Genomic DNA, 18,441 nt, shown 5'->3' on the forward strand with positions numbered 1-18,441 from the left:
AGTTAGGAGAGGGCACTTTAAAGAAAATGCCAGGGCGGCGCGAACCACATCTATCTATCCTCCTTGACGACCCATGACACCTGTCATTACAAATCTTACTCTTTTAATCCTCCTCATCATGTTTGCATGTGTGAGTTCCAGACTGGACTTTTAACTACCCCAAGTGGGATCCATATCTTCTTCTCTCTGTATCTCCCCACCATGTCCACTTTGTTAAAGAGTAGGATCATTAGAAATGTTATTTATTAACAAGAGAACATCTTTCTCCATGTAATAGCTAAGTGGAAACATCTCTTATTTGCAAACTCCATATTATATTACTATGGTTGTTAGCAAATCATACCTTCAGTTGCCTATTTGTAAAGAGTTTTGTTTGTTAAGATGAATAATACAATTTTATCTAGAAGTTAGATCAGAAAAGCCACACTAAATTTGCTAGTGCCATAAAATAAGTCATTTTAATAATTAAGATACATAAATAAAGTGTTTATGATAGAAACAATAAAGTTGTCTCTCAATTCTGTACAAACACTGAATTTCCAAGTAATTTGTAAGGAATATATTCATCTTATTACATTCAAAATAATGGTCAAACAATAATGACTACCCTTTTTTCTGAATGATTTTCATTTTATAGTCTGTAATTCACACAGTATTACAGTAACATAGTATTACAGTGCTTGTTAATCTCGAAGATATGAAATAAAATTCTTCTAATGGTGTGTAGAAAATAAAAATAAAATAATTAAAAATCATTTGCATAACTTTTATGAAAACAAAATAATTAATATTTTTTCTGTAAAAATAAATTACATACTTTATGCTGAAATGTCTTTCTATTAAAGTGTTTAGAAAATCGTTACATTCACGTTTTGGCATGGTGCTTGAACATTCTTATCTGCCATTCTCTCATGCATGATCAAATGAGGTGCAAGCTGCTCACACGTGAGAAAAACAGCTTATTTTCACAGGAAAGGAAATGATACATGAAATAGAGTTAATTTAAAAACTCAAGTGTCATATGATAGAGATACAAAAATTCACTAAGAAAATATATTTTTCAAGGCCTTCGAGGTGAGGCAGTCTTTGACTATATTTTATCAAAGGTAGTTTTTAATCACGCTACCCTGTAAATACCCATCCAATTAGCATGTTCATCGATTGCAGGTTATTGTCCCTTGTAATGATTTAAAGCCTAGTGCTTGGTCAACGGACTGAGGCACAGCAGTTGAACTCATTCCTGACCACCTTCTATAAAGGAGCAAGAGAAATAAGCATCTCCATTCTCCTCACAAGTGTGGCTCACAAGAGTAGCACCTTTGGCACCAAGAACAGTTTTCCATGTGGCAACCACGTGGCAGAAGTCTCTGGAGTGGCACAGCATGAAAAGTCTGATGCTTATGGCAGTGATATTATGGAGCCAAATTTGCTTGTTTCCCTAGAAAACAGGTGAACGAATTGACATAAGTTTACCCAGACAGTCAAAAATTGGTACTTATCCTCGAGTAACACCTGAAGGGCAATTTAGAAAGAAGCCTGTTTTCTGCTTTTTCTTCTTTGTCTTACTTTTCTTCTGCTTTTTCTCAGCCTTCTTTTTGCTTGGTTTCTTCTTCTTGTTTTCCTCTTTATACCATGGTCCCCAGACTCCTCCATTGAGCCGAGGGTTACTTCTGGGGTCTTTGGGGGGGTACCTGACGGGCACTGCAGTTTTGTTGTACTGTGAGAGCCTCCGCAGGAGCTTCTTCACGATTCCAGGATATCGGTTAGATAGATCCACTCTCTCATACGGGTCAGCTGTGATGTTGAAAAGCCATACACTTTTGCCAGTGGACAAGGTAATCCGTTCGTTGTGCCACCGATTTGGCCCCAGGTTGCTGAAAGACTGAGGGGGAACCCAGTCACTGTACCCAGGGTTTCCTGTAAGCAGTTTCCAGTTCTGCACCCTGATGGCTGACTGGATCGCAGTGTTCCAGATCCCATAGCCTGCCGCCAAAGAGCCATTTTTCGCCTTGGTATAAATGGGGTCAATGTTGTGCAAAATATCCACCCGGGGAGAACGAAGGCCTTCGCTTATGGTCTCCCAGATATCATAGCCATCCAGTTGAATGTCCTCATCAATCTGTCCTTCAGCCAGTGAAATCAGAGTAGGGTACCAGTCAGTGATGTGCACAAGCTCCTTACACACCGTTCCCTTGTTTTGCAGAAGTGGGCTATGCACGAAGCCAACAGCCCGGATCCCCCCTTCCCAGTATGTTCCTTTGCTGCCTCTGAGAGGCCAGTTACTTCCTCCTGCAGTGGGTTGACCGCCATTATCTGAAGAGTAGATGATAATGCTGTTGTTGTAGAAACCATATGTCTTTAGAGCCAGAGTCACATTGTTGATTGCTTCATCTAAGCAGGAAAGCATGGCAGCATACCTCCGCCTGTTTATGTTGACGATGGATCTGTAGTGTTCAAAATACCTGCTAGGGGCTTGCAGCGGTGAGTGAACAGCTTGGTAGGCAATATATAAAAATATAGGCTTTCTGGGGTCATGGGAAGCTAAGATTTGCTGTACTCTCTGAGTGTACATCTGTGTGGAGTAAATGCCATTGTCATAGCCCCAGGCAGCATTGTCATTTTCATACAAGTCATAGCCACACATCCCGGGACTGTCACATTTGTAGTGTGTATAGTAATCACCACTTCCCAAGAGGGAACCAAAAAAGGTATCAAATCCTCTCTTGGTGGGCATGCATTCTTTCCTGTAAAAACCCAAGTGCCATTTTCCAACCATGTGTGTTGAATATCCAACCTCCTTCAGCTTCTGAGGTAGAGTTGCATTGTCCAGAGGTAAGCAGTTGGGTTGGGTGGGTCTTATGATAGAATGCTGAAGTCCGGTGTGTATCTGATACCTTGATGAAAGAGTAAAAATGTTGTCAGTGCAGGATAACAGATATTCTACATAAAACAATGATTCTTAAATAATGTTTCTATGAAGAGAAACTTTACCCAAATAAAATATGACCAATTTAGCATTTCTACTATTGACTCAAAAGTCTTTCCCTAATTAGCTTCATATCCAACCTTCGAAATACATTTAACTCTAAATCAGGACTTTTAAAACTAAGATTTCATCACTTATCTCAAAGTGTTTTTCAAGTTCTTGTAACGGAATTAATTTGAGTAAACTTTAATCTTAAAAGATTAAAATTAATTATAACTAAAATTAGTTGTATGACTTAGGAAACTAACATAAGAGAAAGGATATATAAATTTCAGAGCATCATTATTATTTTTATTGTTTTTAGTCTAGGGACCTCGCATTAGCTCTTAAATCATTTCCTGAGATCATTTATGTCAAGCTAATTCTGAAGTACTCAAAATACACGCAGAAATTATACAAAAATCTGTTTGTCAAAAATATTTTATAATTAGTCTCCAACCTGTTAGATCTCTGTAAAGAGAAAGAGAATGTTTCTGACTCAAATACATTATGGTTGAAAAACCATTTTAGAGTAAATGTTTTAGCTGCTGCTGAGAAAGGATTACATTTTCCCCAGAATAGCAGGAAATGAATCCTTTCATATGTTTCCCACAGCGTTTCCTTTTTAAAAAACTGACATTCACTTACAATATAGTCTAAGAAAACATGGTACCCTAACACTTTCTATACACTAAAATTGAGTCAATGTTAATTTCTCTCACTGTTCTTTTCCCAAGGGCTTTTTTCCAGAGAATGGTTATTATCACACAAGAGTGTGAATTTTCAGTTGGGTCAAGATGTGCCTATTAGTTCATGACATTTTAAAAGCACTTGATTCTATACTTATTATATAAGTTTGAAAAGACTTTTTAATAGAAAATATAGAAATCTGAGAAACTGAAAGTTGCAGAGAGTGTTAGGGTAAATGTGAAAATATTCTTGGAATCAAATTACAAAGAGTAATATTGAGGTCAAATACAAAACTTTTTTCAAATTGATTTAACCTGAAAGGCCAATGTGTTATAGGTGCCTTGGGTGAATAGTTCAATTTATTTTTAAATGTTCAAATGATAGCATAATGCAACTGTGAGCTCTTTTGAGGCATCCATCGCAGTAACGTGTTGATGGTTTTTAGTAGCTGTCGAGATATCTGGTCACTAATGCCAAGCAGCATCCAGATGGGCCCTGTCTACTCTGCTGATCATTTAGCTGTCAGAGTTTCACAATTATCACAGTGGTGGTAATTTAAAACATAATAAGCCCCCAAAGAAATAAGCATTTCATAAGCATTATTTAGCACCAAATTCAGAAGGTGTTATTGTCCTCGATAATTTTTGATCCGGTTCAGGATCCAAAACCTTTACTTGTGAAACCACTAATTTTGTAGAAGGACAGGAGAAATCGGTAACACTAATCAATACAAACATTGAGGAAATTTTAACAAAGAGATATCTACATGGGTAAGAATTTAGGGAAGGATTTATGGGCATGTGTTATTAACTAAATAATTATCTTACGCAGAAAATGTACTTGGCTGGAGTATCGATTCAGTTTATGGAACCGCTAACCAATTCGAGTCTTTCTAATTAAATTGGGCATTTTCTCACCTAGAACTAAAGGCAAAGGAACTGAGGCTTTTGAAAAGTGTGAAATACAGGAAATGTGCACACAAAAAAGAGTACAAAAGAAGAGGTCTGCGGCTTTCAGAAGATGGTGTAAGGCTGGCAGATCAGTCAGACAGTTCAGAGCCTTTAATCAACTATGCGGTTTCTGTCTTCTCCGGAGAGTAGAATGGTTTTCATTTTGGAAAATTTAGAACCAACAGCAGAAAGTTTTGGCAGCAGCTCCTACAGAAGAGAGATTTTCAGGGCAGCACCTAATTAAATGATTTCAAGCTTCTGGGGCCAAATGGGAGGGAGTTTGGGGTAGAATTTGGGGCGTGGGTTAAGGGTATTGGTTTTAGGGTCAGACAGCCCTGGGTTTGAATTTGCTCCTCTGCTTATTAGCTGTGTGACTTTGGACAGTACTTAACCCCTCTGATCCTCAGTTTCCACACCTGTAAAATAGGGATAATGATATATATTGGGTTGCTGGAGCATCAAAAGAGAGCACAGAATCTGGTCAGCAGAGTCCATTCAATAAATGATAGCCTTTACGATCCTTATCCCAGGGTTCTGAATCATGCGTTACTAACATATTTATATAAAGTTTTATAATTTGTAGGCCCTCTTTCACATGCACTATGGCATTCAATCCTCACTACAACAGTGAGATGCGGGATTCTTTATGTCCATTTTATGGATGGGAGAATAGAGATACAGAGATGTCCCCACTCCTCCAGCCTGCCCCACCAGGTGGGGAAACTAGTTCTTGAACGACAGGGCCTAAGCCTGATGCTCCCTATTCTCTGTAAGAGTTAATATCACTACTTCTCGAAAAATCAAGGAGCAGAGGAAAGACGCCATCAGTCTCGGGAAGTGAATCTATTCTAACTTCCTAATTAAAGAGAGGAAGGATTTATAAAACACATAGTGAGGCTTATTCTGATCCCGCAAAAACTTGAGGTTAGTTTTTTAAGTAGATGATTTGTGGGCATTTCAAAAAGAACAAATTAGGTACAGTCAAAAAGAAAAGAAAAGTCCTGAAAAGTTAGCTTCACTTTCTTTTTTAAAAAGGATCAGTATTAGGTAAATAACTTGGAAAACCAATGGGCATTTGCAAAATTTGCCCATGATTCTTTTCTCATAAAATAACGGAAAATCAACTGTATAATAGCACTATTGACTGGTGATAAGATTGACAATCTCACACTTTAATCTAGTTAATACCATATAGAAAGATTTCATTTACGTGATCTTCTCTGGCTTCCACAACTCTGTGGAGCCGGCCGGGGGGTTCGTTTATTAGTTCCATCTAATAGCAACAGCAACAACAGACACTGATGCTCAGAGTAATTTCATAGCACAGCCATGAGTCTTGAGGTTCCACACCGGAATCCAGACTTTTGGCTTTGGAGACTTTTCCATAGTACACTGACAGCTAACTGAACAACTAGACTCATTTAAAATTTGGATTAATTCATTTGGATTAATCTTCAGTATTTATTAATTTGCTCTGTTAAGCAATATTATTGAGTGTATAAAGTGTGCCGGGAACTAAGTTTTTGTTTTATTTTGTTTTCCCTTTCTCTCCCCAAAGCTTGGTATCACTAAGTGTGAAGTAAAGATCCTACCAGCAATGGGAGTGTCTTGAAGGTATGACTTCTGTCAACCCTGGGATCAGATGGGGATAGAGACAGTGCTGTCAGTCATGGACAACAGCACCAAATGCTGACAAATTCTTTTATTGCAGGAAGGAGCTGGTTGGAATCTAGGCAAGAGCTTTGTAGAGTCTTTGGTTTGATAGTGACTTCGACTTGGCAGCAGCAACTAACTTCAAGACCAATCAAATAATTCTTCAAAATATACTACAAAATCCTGATTAAGTGTTTGAGGATATCTGATCTGCAAGGTAATTTCTGGAACAGCACAACTGGGCCCTCTTTTTGGCCTCAACTCATTGATGATTATTATCTATGACTTGAATAAATAAATAGAAGAAATGCTTACTATCTAGGGGGAATAGTGCCATAATCAAGATTCAAAGTAATCAAAGTGACCTGAAATGTTGTTGAAACAAAGAGGATGAATTATGGATGGAAAGTTAAGAAAGGGCTCAAAGATTGAAGGGAACATGTCAAAAAGATGCAGAAGCCTGAAGAAGGGGCTCTCACTGGCCAAATCTGGGGCAACGTGAGCATCAAAATAAATAGTGAGAGTAACAAATTATACCCACTGAATGACACAGGAAACCCCGAGTCCATACTAATATAAGTAAATACGTAAATAAAAGTTTGGTATGGAATGGGATATTGATAGTCTCAAAGTTATCTCCCACAAAACAAAGAGTAACTATACAGTGGAAACACCTGATAAGCACCATATTAATCAAATGATGAAAGTTAACATTATCAGAAATTGGGACAAGTCAACATCATATGCCACCAGATAGGATGCAATAAGAATGCAGCACTGTTTCTGTGTTATTCCAGCTGAAGATGCATAATCTGAATCTAATCCTAAGTAAACATGAGGCAAACCCTAACTGAGAAGCATTCTAGAAAATAACTGGCCTAAAATGTTCAAAAGTGTCAAGGGTAAGTAAATCAAAGAAGGAACCAGGAACTTTTCAGATTTGAAAGAGACTAAGGAGACATGACAAGTAAATGAAACACACAATTCTGAATTAGAATGGGTACAATAAAGGACATACTTGGAGAACTGGCAAAATTTAAATGAGGTCTGAGGATTACATGGGAATAACAATGTTAATTTCCTGATTTTTACAGTCGTTTTGTGGCTAATGTAAGAGAAAATCTTTGTTTGTAGGAAATATACAGGATGAAAGGGCTTCAGGTTGGCAATTAACTCTCAAATGGTTCAGGAAAAATGTTATTTGTGTTGTACTTAAATTTTTTCTATAAGTATGAGATTGTTTCAAAACATTTTAAAAATGTGTAATAAAACCTAATTGGGATAAATGGAAGATGTTACATTTTAGTTAAAAAAATAAATTGTTTATAGGTTAGTTAGTTCAGACTATGTAAACGGATCTGGGAAGTTGGATATATCAGATTATGAATTTAATAAAAAGCAAAAGAGAAAAATGAGAGCTAAAATGCTAATAAGATCCTACATTATATGAACACAGTGTGCAAATTCTGAGAAGTAATAATACCACTCTGATAATCAGAATATATCTGGAATATAGCATTCAATATTTAAGCGTGTTCCTCCAATATATATACATTTATTTACTTATAAATTACAAACGTGAACTATTGTACCAATTTATAAACATTATAAAATGTACACAAAATAGAAATTTAAAAAGATGAGATAAAAGTAAATACAAATATAATTTCTGGTATTTCTTCTTGCATCCTAATGAATCATCCTGTGTTGCTCTAGGGTGTATGGACTACAATTTGGAGACCACTGGTACAGAAAGGAGATTGCAGAGAGGTGAGAATTGAAACACAGAGATTGTTTAGAGGACTATTAGAGTAGTCTGGGTCAAAGATGATGGTGGCTTGGACCACCATCTGGTGGCAGTAAAAATGGAAGTAAGTAGATGGATCGAATGTATGCTTTGGATTTAGAGAGGATAGGACTAAATAAGTCAATGATGGGAGGGTTGCTGGGGAGGCAAAGGGAAAACTCAAGAATGACTTTTAGCTTTGTGGCTTTCATAATTTGGTGAATAGTGGATGGACCAGCTGATCTCTGTTTTATTCCAAAGTATACAATTAGGACTAACAGATAACATTTCATGGAAGCAAATTTCAACTCAATGCAAAAAAAAGAAAATTCTTAAAAAGAAAAGAAAAGAAACAAAACCCAATAAAATAGGCTGGATGCCCCCTTGCCAAGGATTCTATAAAAGATATACCTGAATTGGAAAAGAAGTACTGGGTGGCCTCTAAGGTTCCTTCTACCTATAAGAATCCATGGGTCAAGAACTATATCTTAACGTCTCTATAGAGAACTCCATGCCGCCTCCAAGCAGCTTTACAAAACCAAGTGGATAATACGTACAGGTATTTGATAAAGAAGTTTCCATGATGCATCAATAAATATTTAACTTCTTTCTTTGAATAATATAAAGTAAGCTTAAAAATAGGTTTTTTACATAATATATTCTGAATGCTATCATCGTGTTGGCCAAAAAACTAATTTTGAAATTTAGTGGATTTTTTTTGCCACCATCTGGCTACCACGTGAAGAAAATTCCATATGAACAATTGTAAGTCGAGAGTCAATGCCAAATCTGTTAAAATCAATAGCCATTATTCTCACTTTTCTGCCAACTTAAAAGAAAAAAGCTAAGAGGGCCTTTTGGCTTGGTGTTAGAATACATAAAGAGTTTTGTAATCTTTTTAAATATTAATTTATATCACTGGGGGAGGGTAGTAGCAGTTATTTTTGAGTTCTCCTTCATCTAAGATGTCTAATACAATATTATTGTTTTAATCCAGTTACATATTTAATGTGCCCTTATAAGTACAAAATACTTATAGGAGAAACTATGAATCCTAATAGTTCCATGCAGACTCTAAAGTCCAGAAGGCTAGAGATACCAAACCAGCCAATAGTGGAGTAGGACCTGATATTTTGATGGGAAAGAAACAGGTAGAAGAGACTGTAGTTTACAAATCAAATGTCACTCAGATATTTATAAGTTAGAAAAATATAACTAATTTTCCATATTCTGAAAGGTGTTCCTTTATCACTTCCTTCCAAAAGACTCTTCTGTCTCAAAGACTGTAACTCTATTTATAGGCCTTAACTTTGTCTTTCGCATAATTATATCTTCTGGTGGAAGCTGGAAGTGGGGGAGGGTGTCATAAAAAGCCTATGCTTAGTTTTTCATCTCATGTTTTCATGATGTTTCAGTTTTCACCATGAAAAACTGGGCATGGTTTAGAATGAATTACTTATTGAACACCCATTCACCTGCCATGAGCCAGACACTGCTAGCTTAGGGGGTCACAAGTTGAGTAAGATGGTTCCTGCTCTCAAAGAACACAGTGCAGCGTGAGAGACAGACAACAATTAGAAGATTATCCTGACAGGAATAAAAACCTCAACAAAGACAACCACAGCATTCTATGAACGCTCATAGCGGGTCAGGAAACGCTCTCAGAGGGGGCCATGTAAGATCTGAGTGCATTCGTAGGAGTATCTAGCTGAATGTGGGGAAAAGTCAGATATTTAAAACACCTGGAACAACACAGACAAAAGCACAGTCACAAGGGAGTAAAATCTGAGATGATTCTTGAGGGAGGAGAAGCCATCCATGGGGAGAGTTGAAGGGAAGGCAAAGAGAGTGTTTCAGGAAGAGGAGTGGAATGTTCAAACGCAAAAGAAGAGAGAGAGAGTCTGGCACCCTGTGGATCAACAGTTCAGAATATGAGAACGGAGATTCAGATGTATCTTGATGGGAGATGAGACGATAGAGACAAGTAGGTACCAAATTATGGCGAGCTATGTTACAGCATACGGCTGTACTCAGGGTTTTGTACTTGATGTAGAGCTCATAGGAAGCCACAGAAATACTATGGAAAAGAGAATAACATAATAAAACTTTTCTATTAGAAAAATCATTCTGGTTGTAATGTGAAGGCTGGATTGGAGTGGAACAAGACATAGGTGGGGAATTTGCCCTAATCTAAGTAAGAGATAAAAGTTGATGGTCCAAACTGCGATGGGTAGACAGAGTGGATGAGAAAAGGAGAAGATCAGAGATTACAAAGAGGGACATTTGATAGGATTACAGACTATACATGGGGAGCGTGGGAGAGGGGAATGTTAAAAATGAGTCCAAAAAGTCTGGTCTGGGTGGCTGGGTGAAAGGAAGTTTTTTGCTCTGAGTTAAGAAATCCAGGAAGAGGAACAGGAATGGATGGGAAGATGATGAGTCCTGCTCTGCATTTCGTTGGAAGCACCTGTACAATATCCATCTGGGGATGTACAGGATGAAATCACATAAAGATTTGAGGTTCATTAGCATACAGGTGGCAGGTGAGTTCATGGGAGCACAGACACTATCTAAAGATGGAATGGAGACTGAGGGGCAAAGATGGAGCCCAGGAAATACCCTCATCTAGAAGAGAAGCAAGGAGCACCAGTGAGAGAGTCTGAGTGACCGTGGGAGCTACAGTAGTGGAGGGGAGTTCTACAGAGTCGACTGCATCATGTACTGCAGAGAAGCCAAAGAAGGTGAGAGCTGAATAGCACCAACTGGCTTTGGCAATAAGCATGTATGACCTGATAAACTATATTTTAGCGGAATGGTGGGGGAAGAAGCCCAGATTTTAGTGAGTTGAGACATAAATGGAAAGTGAAAACATCTAGATGGTGAGCATAGACTATTTCAAGACATGGAGATGGTAAAGGAAAAAAATGAATATGGCAGAGCTCCCAGTGCTGATGTGGAGAAGTGATTATGATGCATTGTTGAGTGCGAGACATCTGGCCATGGCAGAGTATCGACTGTATTATTCCATTTTTATAATAAAAAATGTGTAAGTTCCATGAGGGCAGGGACTATTCGCTGCTGGATCTGCATCACCTAAAACCATACTTGGCTTGTAACAAGACATCAATAAATGTTGTTTGAATGAATGAATGTACTAAAGTGTGTATGTATTCACTGAGAGAGAAAGAGAAAGAAAAAAATGTAAAAATATACACCAAACTGCTAGACATGGTTATTCCCAGGGAGATAACAATGGTGGGAGAAGAGGAAGCTTTCGATTTCCATTTTACAAATTTACATATAAATGAAATTTAGATGATTGCTTTTCAAAATAACTAGCTTACTCTACTCAGACTAATTTACTAATATGGAACCAGTTTTACCAAGGTGATTAATTAGTTTAAAATGAAAAAAGAAATCTAAATGCTAAATGAATGGAAATGCTCATTCATCTCATCAAGGAATGTTCTTTCTAGTAGGGACATCTACTCAGGAGACTACCTTTAGACCAGAAGAAAGGGGATGGGATGAGCTAAATGAATTCTGTAATTACCCCCTAAAAGCCAGAGAAAATGCCCCCTTTTACCACACAAGCAAAAGGATAACTTGTCAAGTAATTTTTAAATGCCTGCCTTCGAATAATCTTTCCTGGTCCTCAGAGTTGCTGTTTGTCCTTGCAATTGCCTTGCTCATGCACAATATGTTAACATTTATGACATCAAAGCTTTTGCTACCTCATTACAGTTTTCCTGGTCTCATTAGACACACGGCTGCAAATCACATGCTAAGTGGTTTCTTTCTGGAAACTTTCTTTTTAACCTCATCTATAGTGGGTGTGAATTCTTGGTAGTTTCCATCAAAAAGTAAGTTTAGTCCCCAACTAGAGGATCTTCTCCTGACTCTTTTTTTTGGTGTTCTCTTTCTCTTTTAGAATTATTCCTTTTGAAGACCCATACTTTCTACACTCTATTATTAAAAAAAAATAAAGTTCAATACATAAATTAAAGACTACCAAACATCTAAGTGAACATTCACTTATATGATTAATGGATTTCTTATCTGTAAAATTATTTACAGAGTAAATTTAAGAGGGAACTCCAGAGATACATTTGAAATTATTTAATTTACAGAGAGTGTTTGAAGGACACATGTATTCCATAAAGCAAAGTGTACACATACTGTCAAAATAAAATTTCCATTTTTCTTGCTATTCTCACTACTACCACAGAGTATTATTACATCAATTTATTTAAACAGTGTGCAGTTATCTCCTCTATTCTAAACAGAAAATGTACTTAGAGGTGTAGACCAGAGAGTAGCTTAAATATTAGACCACATTTCATGTTACCAACTTTGCCCTAGAGACAAGATGTGTATGTGTTAGGGAAAATATCCTTAACCAATATCCTATGATATTAGTTAGGATTCCCAATTTAAGATATAGATTCCTTAGGGAAAAAATCCTTTCAATTATTTTGAAAATGTCATCTTTCACTTTGCTCTATATGCATCAATCCATAATTTAGTTATTCCTCTAGAAATAGGACTGCCATGTTTAAGAAGTCCAACATTTTCTTTGTAGTTCTTACTTCGAGGAAGAAAAAAAAATGAAGAGCTTGACATTTATGCTCCCCAGATGGCTCCTTTAGGAACTGGCCCAACAACAAGGTAGGACGAACTCTTGCATTCTTGATCAGAATTACTTCCTCTTAGGCAAGATTAGAGATTATCTTTCAAATAACTGAGTATCTTTGCACCCGAAGTTAGCCACACATAGCAAAAGTATTTCAAGTCAGACTCATGTGGAAGTGATCAATGTCTTAGCTGCAAGCCATGCAGAAACAAACAAGCTCAAGATGGCTTAGCAGAGAAAATGGTGGCAGTCTCCACCATTGGCATTTATTAAAAACCTGCAATGTTCCAGGCACTGTACTGTGGGTGAACAGAAAGGATGGTGGGAACTTATGATAAGTAACTCTGTGGGACATATGATATAGTAAGTATCAAAAATACAGAGTAATTTTTATGTTTTAGGGAAAGTTTAGAAAAGAATGTACTTTATTCCTTAGGACAGTTGGGTTTACTACACTTTCAGTTAATTAGCATTATTTTCAAAGGAAGTCTTAAAATCCACGTTATAAAGCAATCTCAAATACAATAAAGAGAATGACTGAGTAAAAACTGCATTAATTGGTATGACCAAATGCTCAAGGCTAGAGCCATTGCATTTTCATGCAGGCATCATTAGATATAGGACACAGCCACCAACTGACATGTATTAAACAATTCTTTTCCTAAAAGATAAATTCATGGACTTCTAATCTATTTGCGACTTTGACCTTCTATTGGTGACGTTCCTAAATTCTAACAATGATGACTATTGGGCCTATCCTGAATACAGATATTGAACTATTTTGATTAGCTTAGGATTTATTATTAAAATGGCAGAATTAATAAGCAATTAGTTCTGGCAGATAAGGATGTGGAATTGATATATTCTGAAGTGTTTAAGTTATAAGTAGCTTTAAATGAAAGAAATTTAGCAAATTAGAATGTATCTCATGCTCTAATAATTATTATAGATCATGTTTCATCCACATGCAAAGCAGCGTGTTACAGATGCCTTAATTTTATGAAATAATTCTTTTCATTCAACTTTCTCCTTTACGTAGAAAAATATCCAGAGTACTTGTTGTGTTATTCTGAAGAAATTTTAGTACGTTTAAAATATTTCACAATGGCAATAATAATAATTTTTAAAACTGGAAATAAAAATAAATATGCCCTGAAGATCCCTGATAGATAAAAATCTAATGCCTTGAAACGCACCCCCGGGCAGAAAGCCGCGCCACTCTGCCGCCCCCAGCACATCTTCATCATGGTTCACCTGGATCCCTCCGGCTGCAGGTGAAGTAGTTTCCTCTTTTCTGTCATCACAGAATATGAAAAGCAGTTGGTCAGCTCTCTCTCTATGATAAAGATAATTTTTTTCCAGAAAAGTTATCCCAAAATTACTAGTAAAGTGGAAAGCAATCATTACATAGGCAGATCATTTTCTTCAGGAGAGGGCTCACTGCCTACAGCCTGGAAAGGGCACTAACTAGAAGGATCACAGTGTCTATTTCACACTCGTTCTGGCAACTTTCTGTACAGTAGTACCCCTTTGTCTGCACAGAAAATGTTCCAATCCCAGAGGATGCCTAAAACCACGAATAGTACCGAACCTTAGATATAGTGTGTTTTCTCCTATGCGTTTTTACCTATGATAAAGTTTATAAATTAGGCACAGTAAGAGATTAGCAACAATACCTAATCATAAAATAGAAAAATTATAACAATATAGGTAATAAAAGTTACTGTAGGGGCCAGCCCTGTGGTGTAGTAGTTGAGTTCATGCACTCTGCTCTGGTGGCCCAGGGTGTGAGGGTTCAGATCCTAGGTGAGGACCTACACACTGCTGGTCAGCCACGCTGTGGCAGTGCCCCATGTACAAAATAGAGGAAGACTGGCATGGCTCTTAGCTCAGGGACGATCTTCCTCATGCAAAAAGGGGAAGATTGGCAACAGACGTTAGCTCAAAGTCAATCTTCCTGACCAAAAAAAAAGTTACTAGACTTTAGCAACCTCAGCGTAAATTTTTTTTTCTTTTCTTATTGAGAACTTTCACTTAAGCGAAGCACTTTAAAGCTTCTCTTTGGCATATCCAAATTGCCAGCATCACTACTTTTGTGCTTTGGGGCCATTATTAAGTAAAATAACAGCTCCTCGACGGCTGGTCTCATAACCTAGATGCTACTCAGTGACTGACGGGCAGGTATCAGATACAGCATGGATCTGCTGGACAAAGGGATGATTCACGTCCTGGGTGGGATAGAGCAGGATGGTGGCAGATTTCATCATGCTACTCAGAACACGACAATTCAAAACTAATCAATTATTTATTTCTGGAATTTTCCATTTAGTCTTTCTGGACTGTGGTTGACCCTGGGTAACTGAAACTGAGAAAATCGAAACCGTGGATACAGGGAGACTACTCTATTTTCTGCAAAAGGTTTGTCCCTGGTGGTCAGTGTTGGATCCACAGTCTAACATCACTTTGGAGGGCAACTACCCAGTGCCTGGTGGCATGTGGGAAAATGTGTAATTTACATCTGTTAGAAATCAGGTTGGTGGTGGGGGTGGTTAGTAGAAGGTTACTTTATCTCTGGACATTCTGCCCACTGGCTTGACATCATAGGAAGTCTTCTGGCATCTACTGTGGAAACAGTCCAGCCCATGTGGTGGTATTGAGGAAAGCCCACCATACTAGGAATCAAAATGCATGGATTCAAATCCTGCTCCTTACTGGCTGTGAAGCCTTGAGCAAGCCACTTAACCTGAACCTGTCTCTTCATTTTTAAAAGAGATATTAGTAAGAGCAACACAACAATGCCACAGGATTTTTTTTTAATCAGGATTATATGAAGTAAAATATATAAAACATATTGTAAATTATAAACTTTTACACAAATGTTGGTTATAACTAATTATTACTACATCTCATCTCTTCTCACGCCCTTCTTCTCCATCATTCTTCAACTCCATGTCCTCCTCTTCCCACTGCACTGTTATGTGCACGTGATGAGACCAAAACCAAACCAAGACAATGGACGATACCATAGCTTGGACTTGTGAACCAGTCTCCTGCCCATTCTGTTTCTTCCTGGCAGTCAGATGGGAATTTCCAATTGTCGACTGAAGGTCAGCCCATGCAATTGCATTATTTCCCCTTTTACTCGACTCCTGTGTCAGTTTCTTTAAATGTCCATGAGGGATGCAAAGAAATATTTACATTGTTTTTTAGGGAGACCCATGTTATTTACCAATTACTTAGCTTTAGTTTTACAAAAGAAATATTCTGAAAGGAGATAGTTTGTAAAAAGAAGGATGGGTGTTGAATCTACAGGAATATTTACGGCATGCTGAGTTGTAATGACTTATAAACAAAAACCAGCCAATCTATTAGTTGCCTGAGTCATCCTTGCCAGTATTAATTTAGTACATGCATCTTGATATAGTTCAGCAGGAGAGACAAACTTGTTCCCCCAAATTGTCTTTGGAGCACTTTAGTATTATTAATTAATGTTTATTTCATCTCCTAGAGGGGGGATATTCCACCCAATTTTTTTCTTATTCTTTACTCATACCATAACAGATAGGTTTCCAAAATATCACATGAATACTGCACGTATGAGCCTGGGAAAGCATACCTCTCACTGATCATACGTTTCTCAGCTGACAACCGTATCTGAGAAAGCTCCCAGAAAGTACCATCAAGACTTATGGCAGCAAAACTTGTTCTTTTCCATACTGCTTCTCCTAGGGCCTGCTGCCCCCTCTCCTGTACCATCAAGAGGAATCATGTGTCTTGGTGAGCTGTGCTTTGCCCGCCAACTCCTCTAAAAATTTGTGTTATAACATCCTGAATTGTCATGCAATCCTGAAAAGCTATGTTAACTGTTGTTTTAGCTGTCTTTCTACTAGGATCTCAAAACACAGATTCTCAAAATTATTTTAATGATATTTTTATAGTAATATAAGGGAAAGTGCATGCAAAAGTGTAATGATTAGCTAAAAATTACATTCAGAAGCTATACTAATGTAGTTCTTAGATGTCATATTCAGAAAGAATTATATTAGAAACAAGTTAACAAAAATAGATCCTTCATGACAATATCATTGGAGCGATATTAAGGGAATAACCAGTGATTCTGACCTACTAAAGGACAAGATAGCTCGGTCTGTAATTTATCGGTATGTTATTGGAGTGTTCAGTATGACCCATGCTTATCAATAACTTAGCAATTCTGTTACCTGTCCTTGTTATTAGGTTTATTTTACTATCCCATAAAACAATGGAGCTGAGAACTAAAAAGGCAAACTCATTTCTGAGCATCTCTATGCCTCAGTTTCCTCACTTCCATAAATTGAGGGCAATAACAGCACCTTTCTCACTGAGTCATTTTGAGGAGTAAATGAGCTGACATATGCGAAGTGCCGGACAGTATCTGGCACGTAGAAACAGAATAGAAAAAATTACAGAGTTCAATGGGATGATTAAAGTTTTGGCAGACTTAACACATTTTCCAGCCTTTGGTTGTTGTCCTAACAGTAATAAGTAAGAATCTCTAAGAAAAGACCACTTGCCAAATTTTGGTGTGGCATCAAAGAAGAATATCCACATGTATCTGAAAACAAGGCTCAAACACATGTCCCTTTTCCAACCATGAAGCTGAATTTTCTTTACATACTTCAACAGCAACAAATATGACAATGAGAATCCAATTGTCTTCTGTTAAGCCAGAGGTTAGAAAGATTAGCAAAATTAAAAATGGTGCTACTCTTCTCACTATTTTTTAAATTTGTTTGAAGAATATAGTTATATTCATAAAAATATATTATTTATGTTAACATCTAATTGGTTTGTTATTTTAAAATGAATTAATAAATAAATACTTTTTTAAAATCCTCAGTTTTAATTTCAATTGGTTTTAACTCATATAAAGCTCTTTGGGGTCCTCAGTGATTTTTAAGAGTGCAAAAGGGTCCTGAGGCCAAAAAGTTTGGGGACCACTGATGTCTAAATTATTCTATGGTTAAAATTTTCTGAATACATCTATCAACCATTACTAAACCTAAATAAGAAATAATTTTATGAAAAGTAGTTTGTAGCAAAAAGAACACAAGATTAGGAACAAACATTCCAATACTGAATCCATCATTAACTCTGTGGCAAGATGAAAAAAATCATTTTTTAAAGTCAAAATAGTATGCCAATTCTGGCAAAATTCTTATCAGTGGTGAAAATTTTCTATATTGTTTCCTTCAACTTCTGGAATAATTGGCTTCGGTTTTTACAAAAAGTCAAAAATAAATAAATAAAAAAGGACTATTTTTCAAATCTGGGTTTCACTGAAGCTGAGCGGTATATTGTCCTAGAGCAGAAGATGAGCTTCCGCTGAGATCAAGGGCTCAGCTGTAGGAAGAGGTGCCCATGAGACTGTGAACTGCTAGTAATGAACAGAAATCCCTGGGAGACTTCCCACAGGATGTGGGTTAGGAGTTGAAATCCATTCTACCCTAAGTAAAAGAAATCTCAAAGGAAAGGGTGAAGTTGAGTGACAACAAATAAGCGTTGCCTTAGGTAAGTCAATTCCCTCTGAATCCACATCTGCTTCTGCAAAAGAGAACAATAATACTTGCCTCACAGGGTTACTCAAGGGATTAACACAGATAATGTAAATGAGGATTACTAAACAAATGGTGTTGCTGATATTGTTGAAGTAATAGTGGAGCCCTGGATCTGTAGTCAGAACCCATGGCTTTCAGGTCATGCTCCATCATTTGGATCCATCACT

At 37.2% G+C, this 18,441-nt stretch overlaps 1 protein-coding gene across 1 annotated transcript in view; it reads right to left on the reverse strand.

The window, feature by feature from the left end:
- Nucleotides 1-457: 457 nt before the first annotated feature.
- Nucleotides 458-18,441, reverse strand: part of ARSJ (arylsulfatase family member J) — a 72,140-nt gene continuing 54,156 nt past the window's right edge. Inside the window, exon 2 of the mRNA XM_046655643.1 lies at nucleotides 458-2,894. Within this exon, the coding sequence (XP_046511599.1) occupies nucleotides 1,496-2,894 (1,399 nt within the window). The 3' untranslated portion in view covers nucleotides 458-1,495. The remainder of the gene's footprint in view (nucleotides 2,895-18,441) is intronic.

Source organism: Equus quagga, chromosome 3 (genome assembly GCF_021613505.1).
Source record: "Equus quagga isolate Etosha38 chromosome 3, UCLA_HA_Equagga_1.0, whole genome shotgun sequence".
Classification (NCBI taxonomy): domain Eukaryota; kingdom Metazoa; phylum Chordata; class Mammalia; order Perissodactyla; family Equidae; genus Equus; species Equus quagga.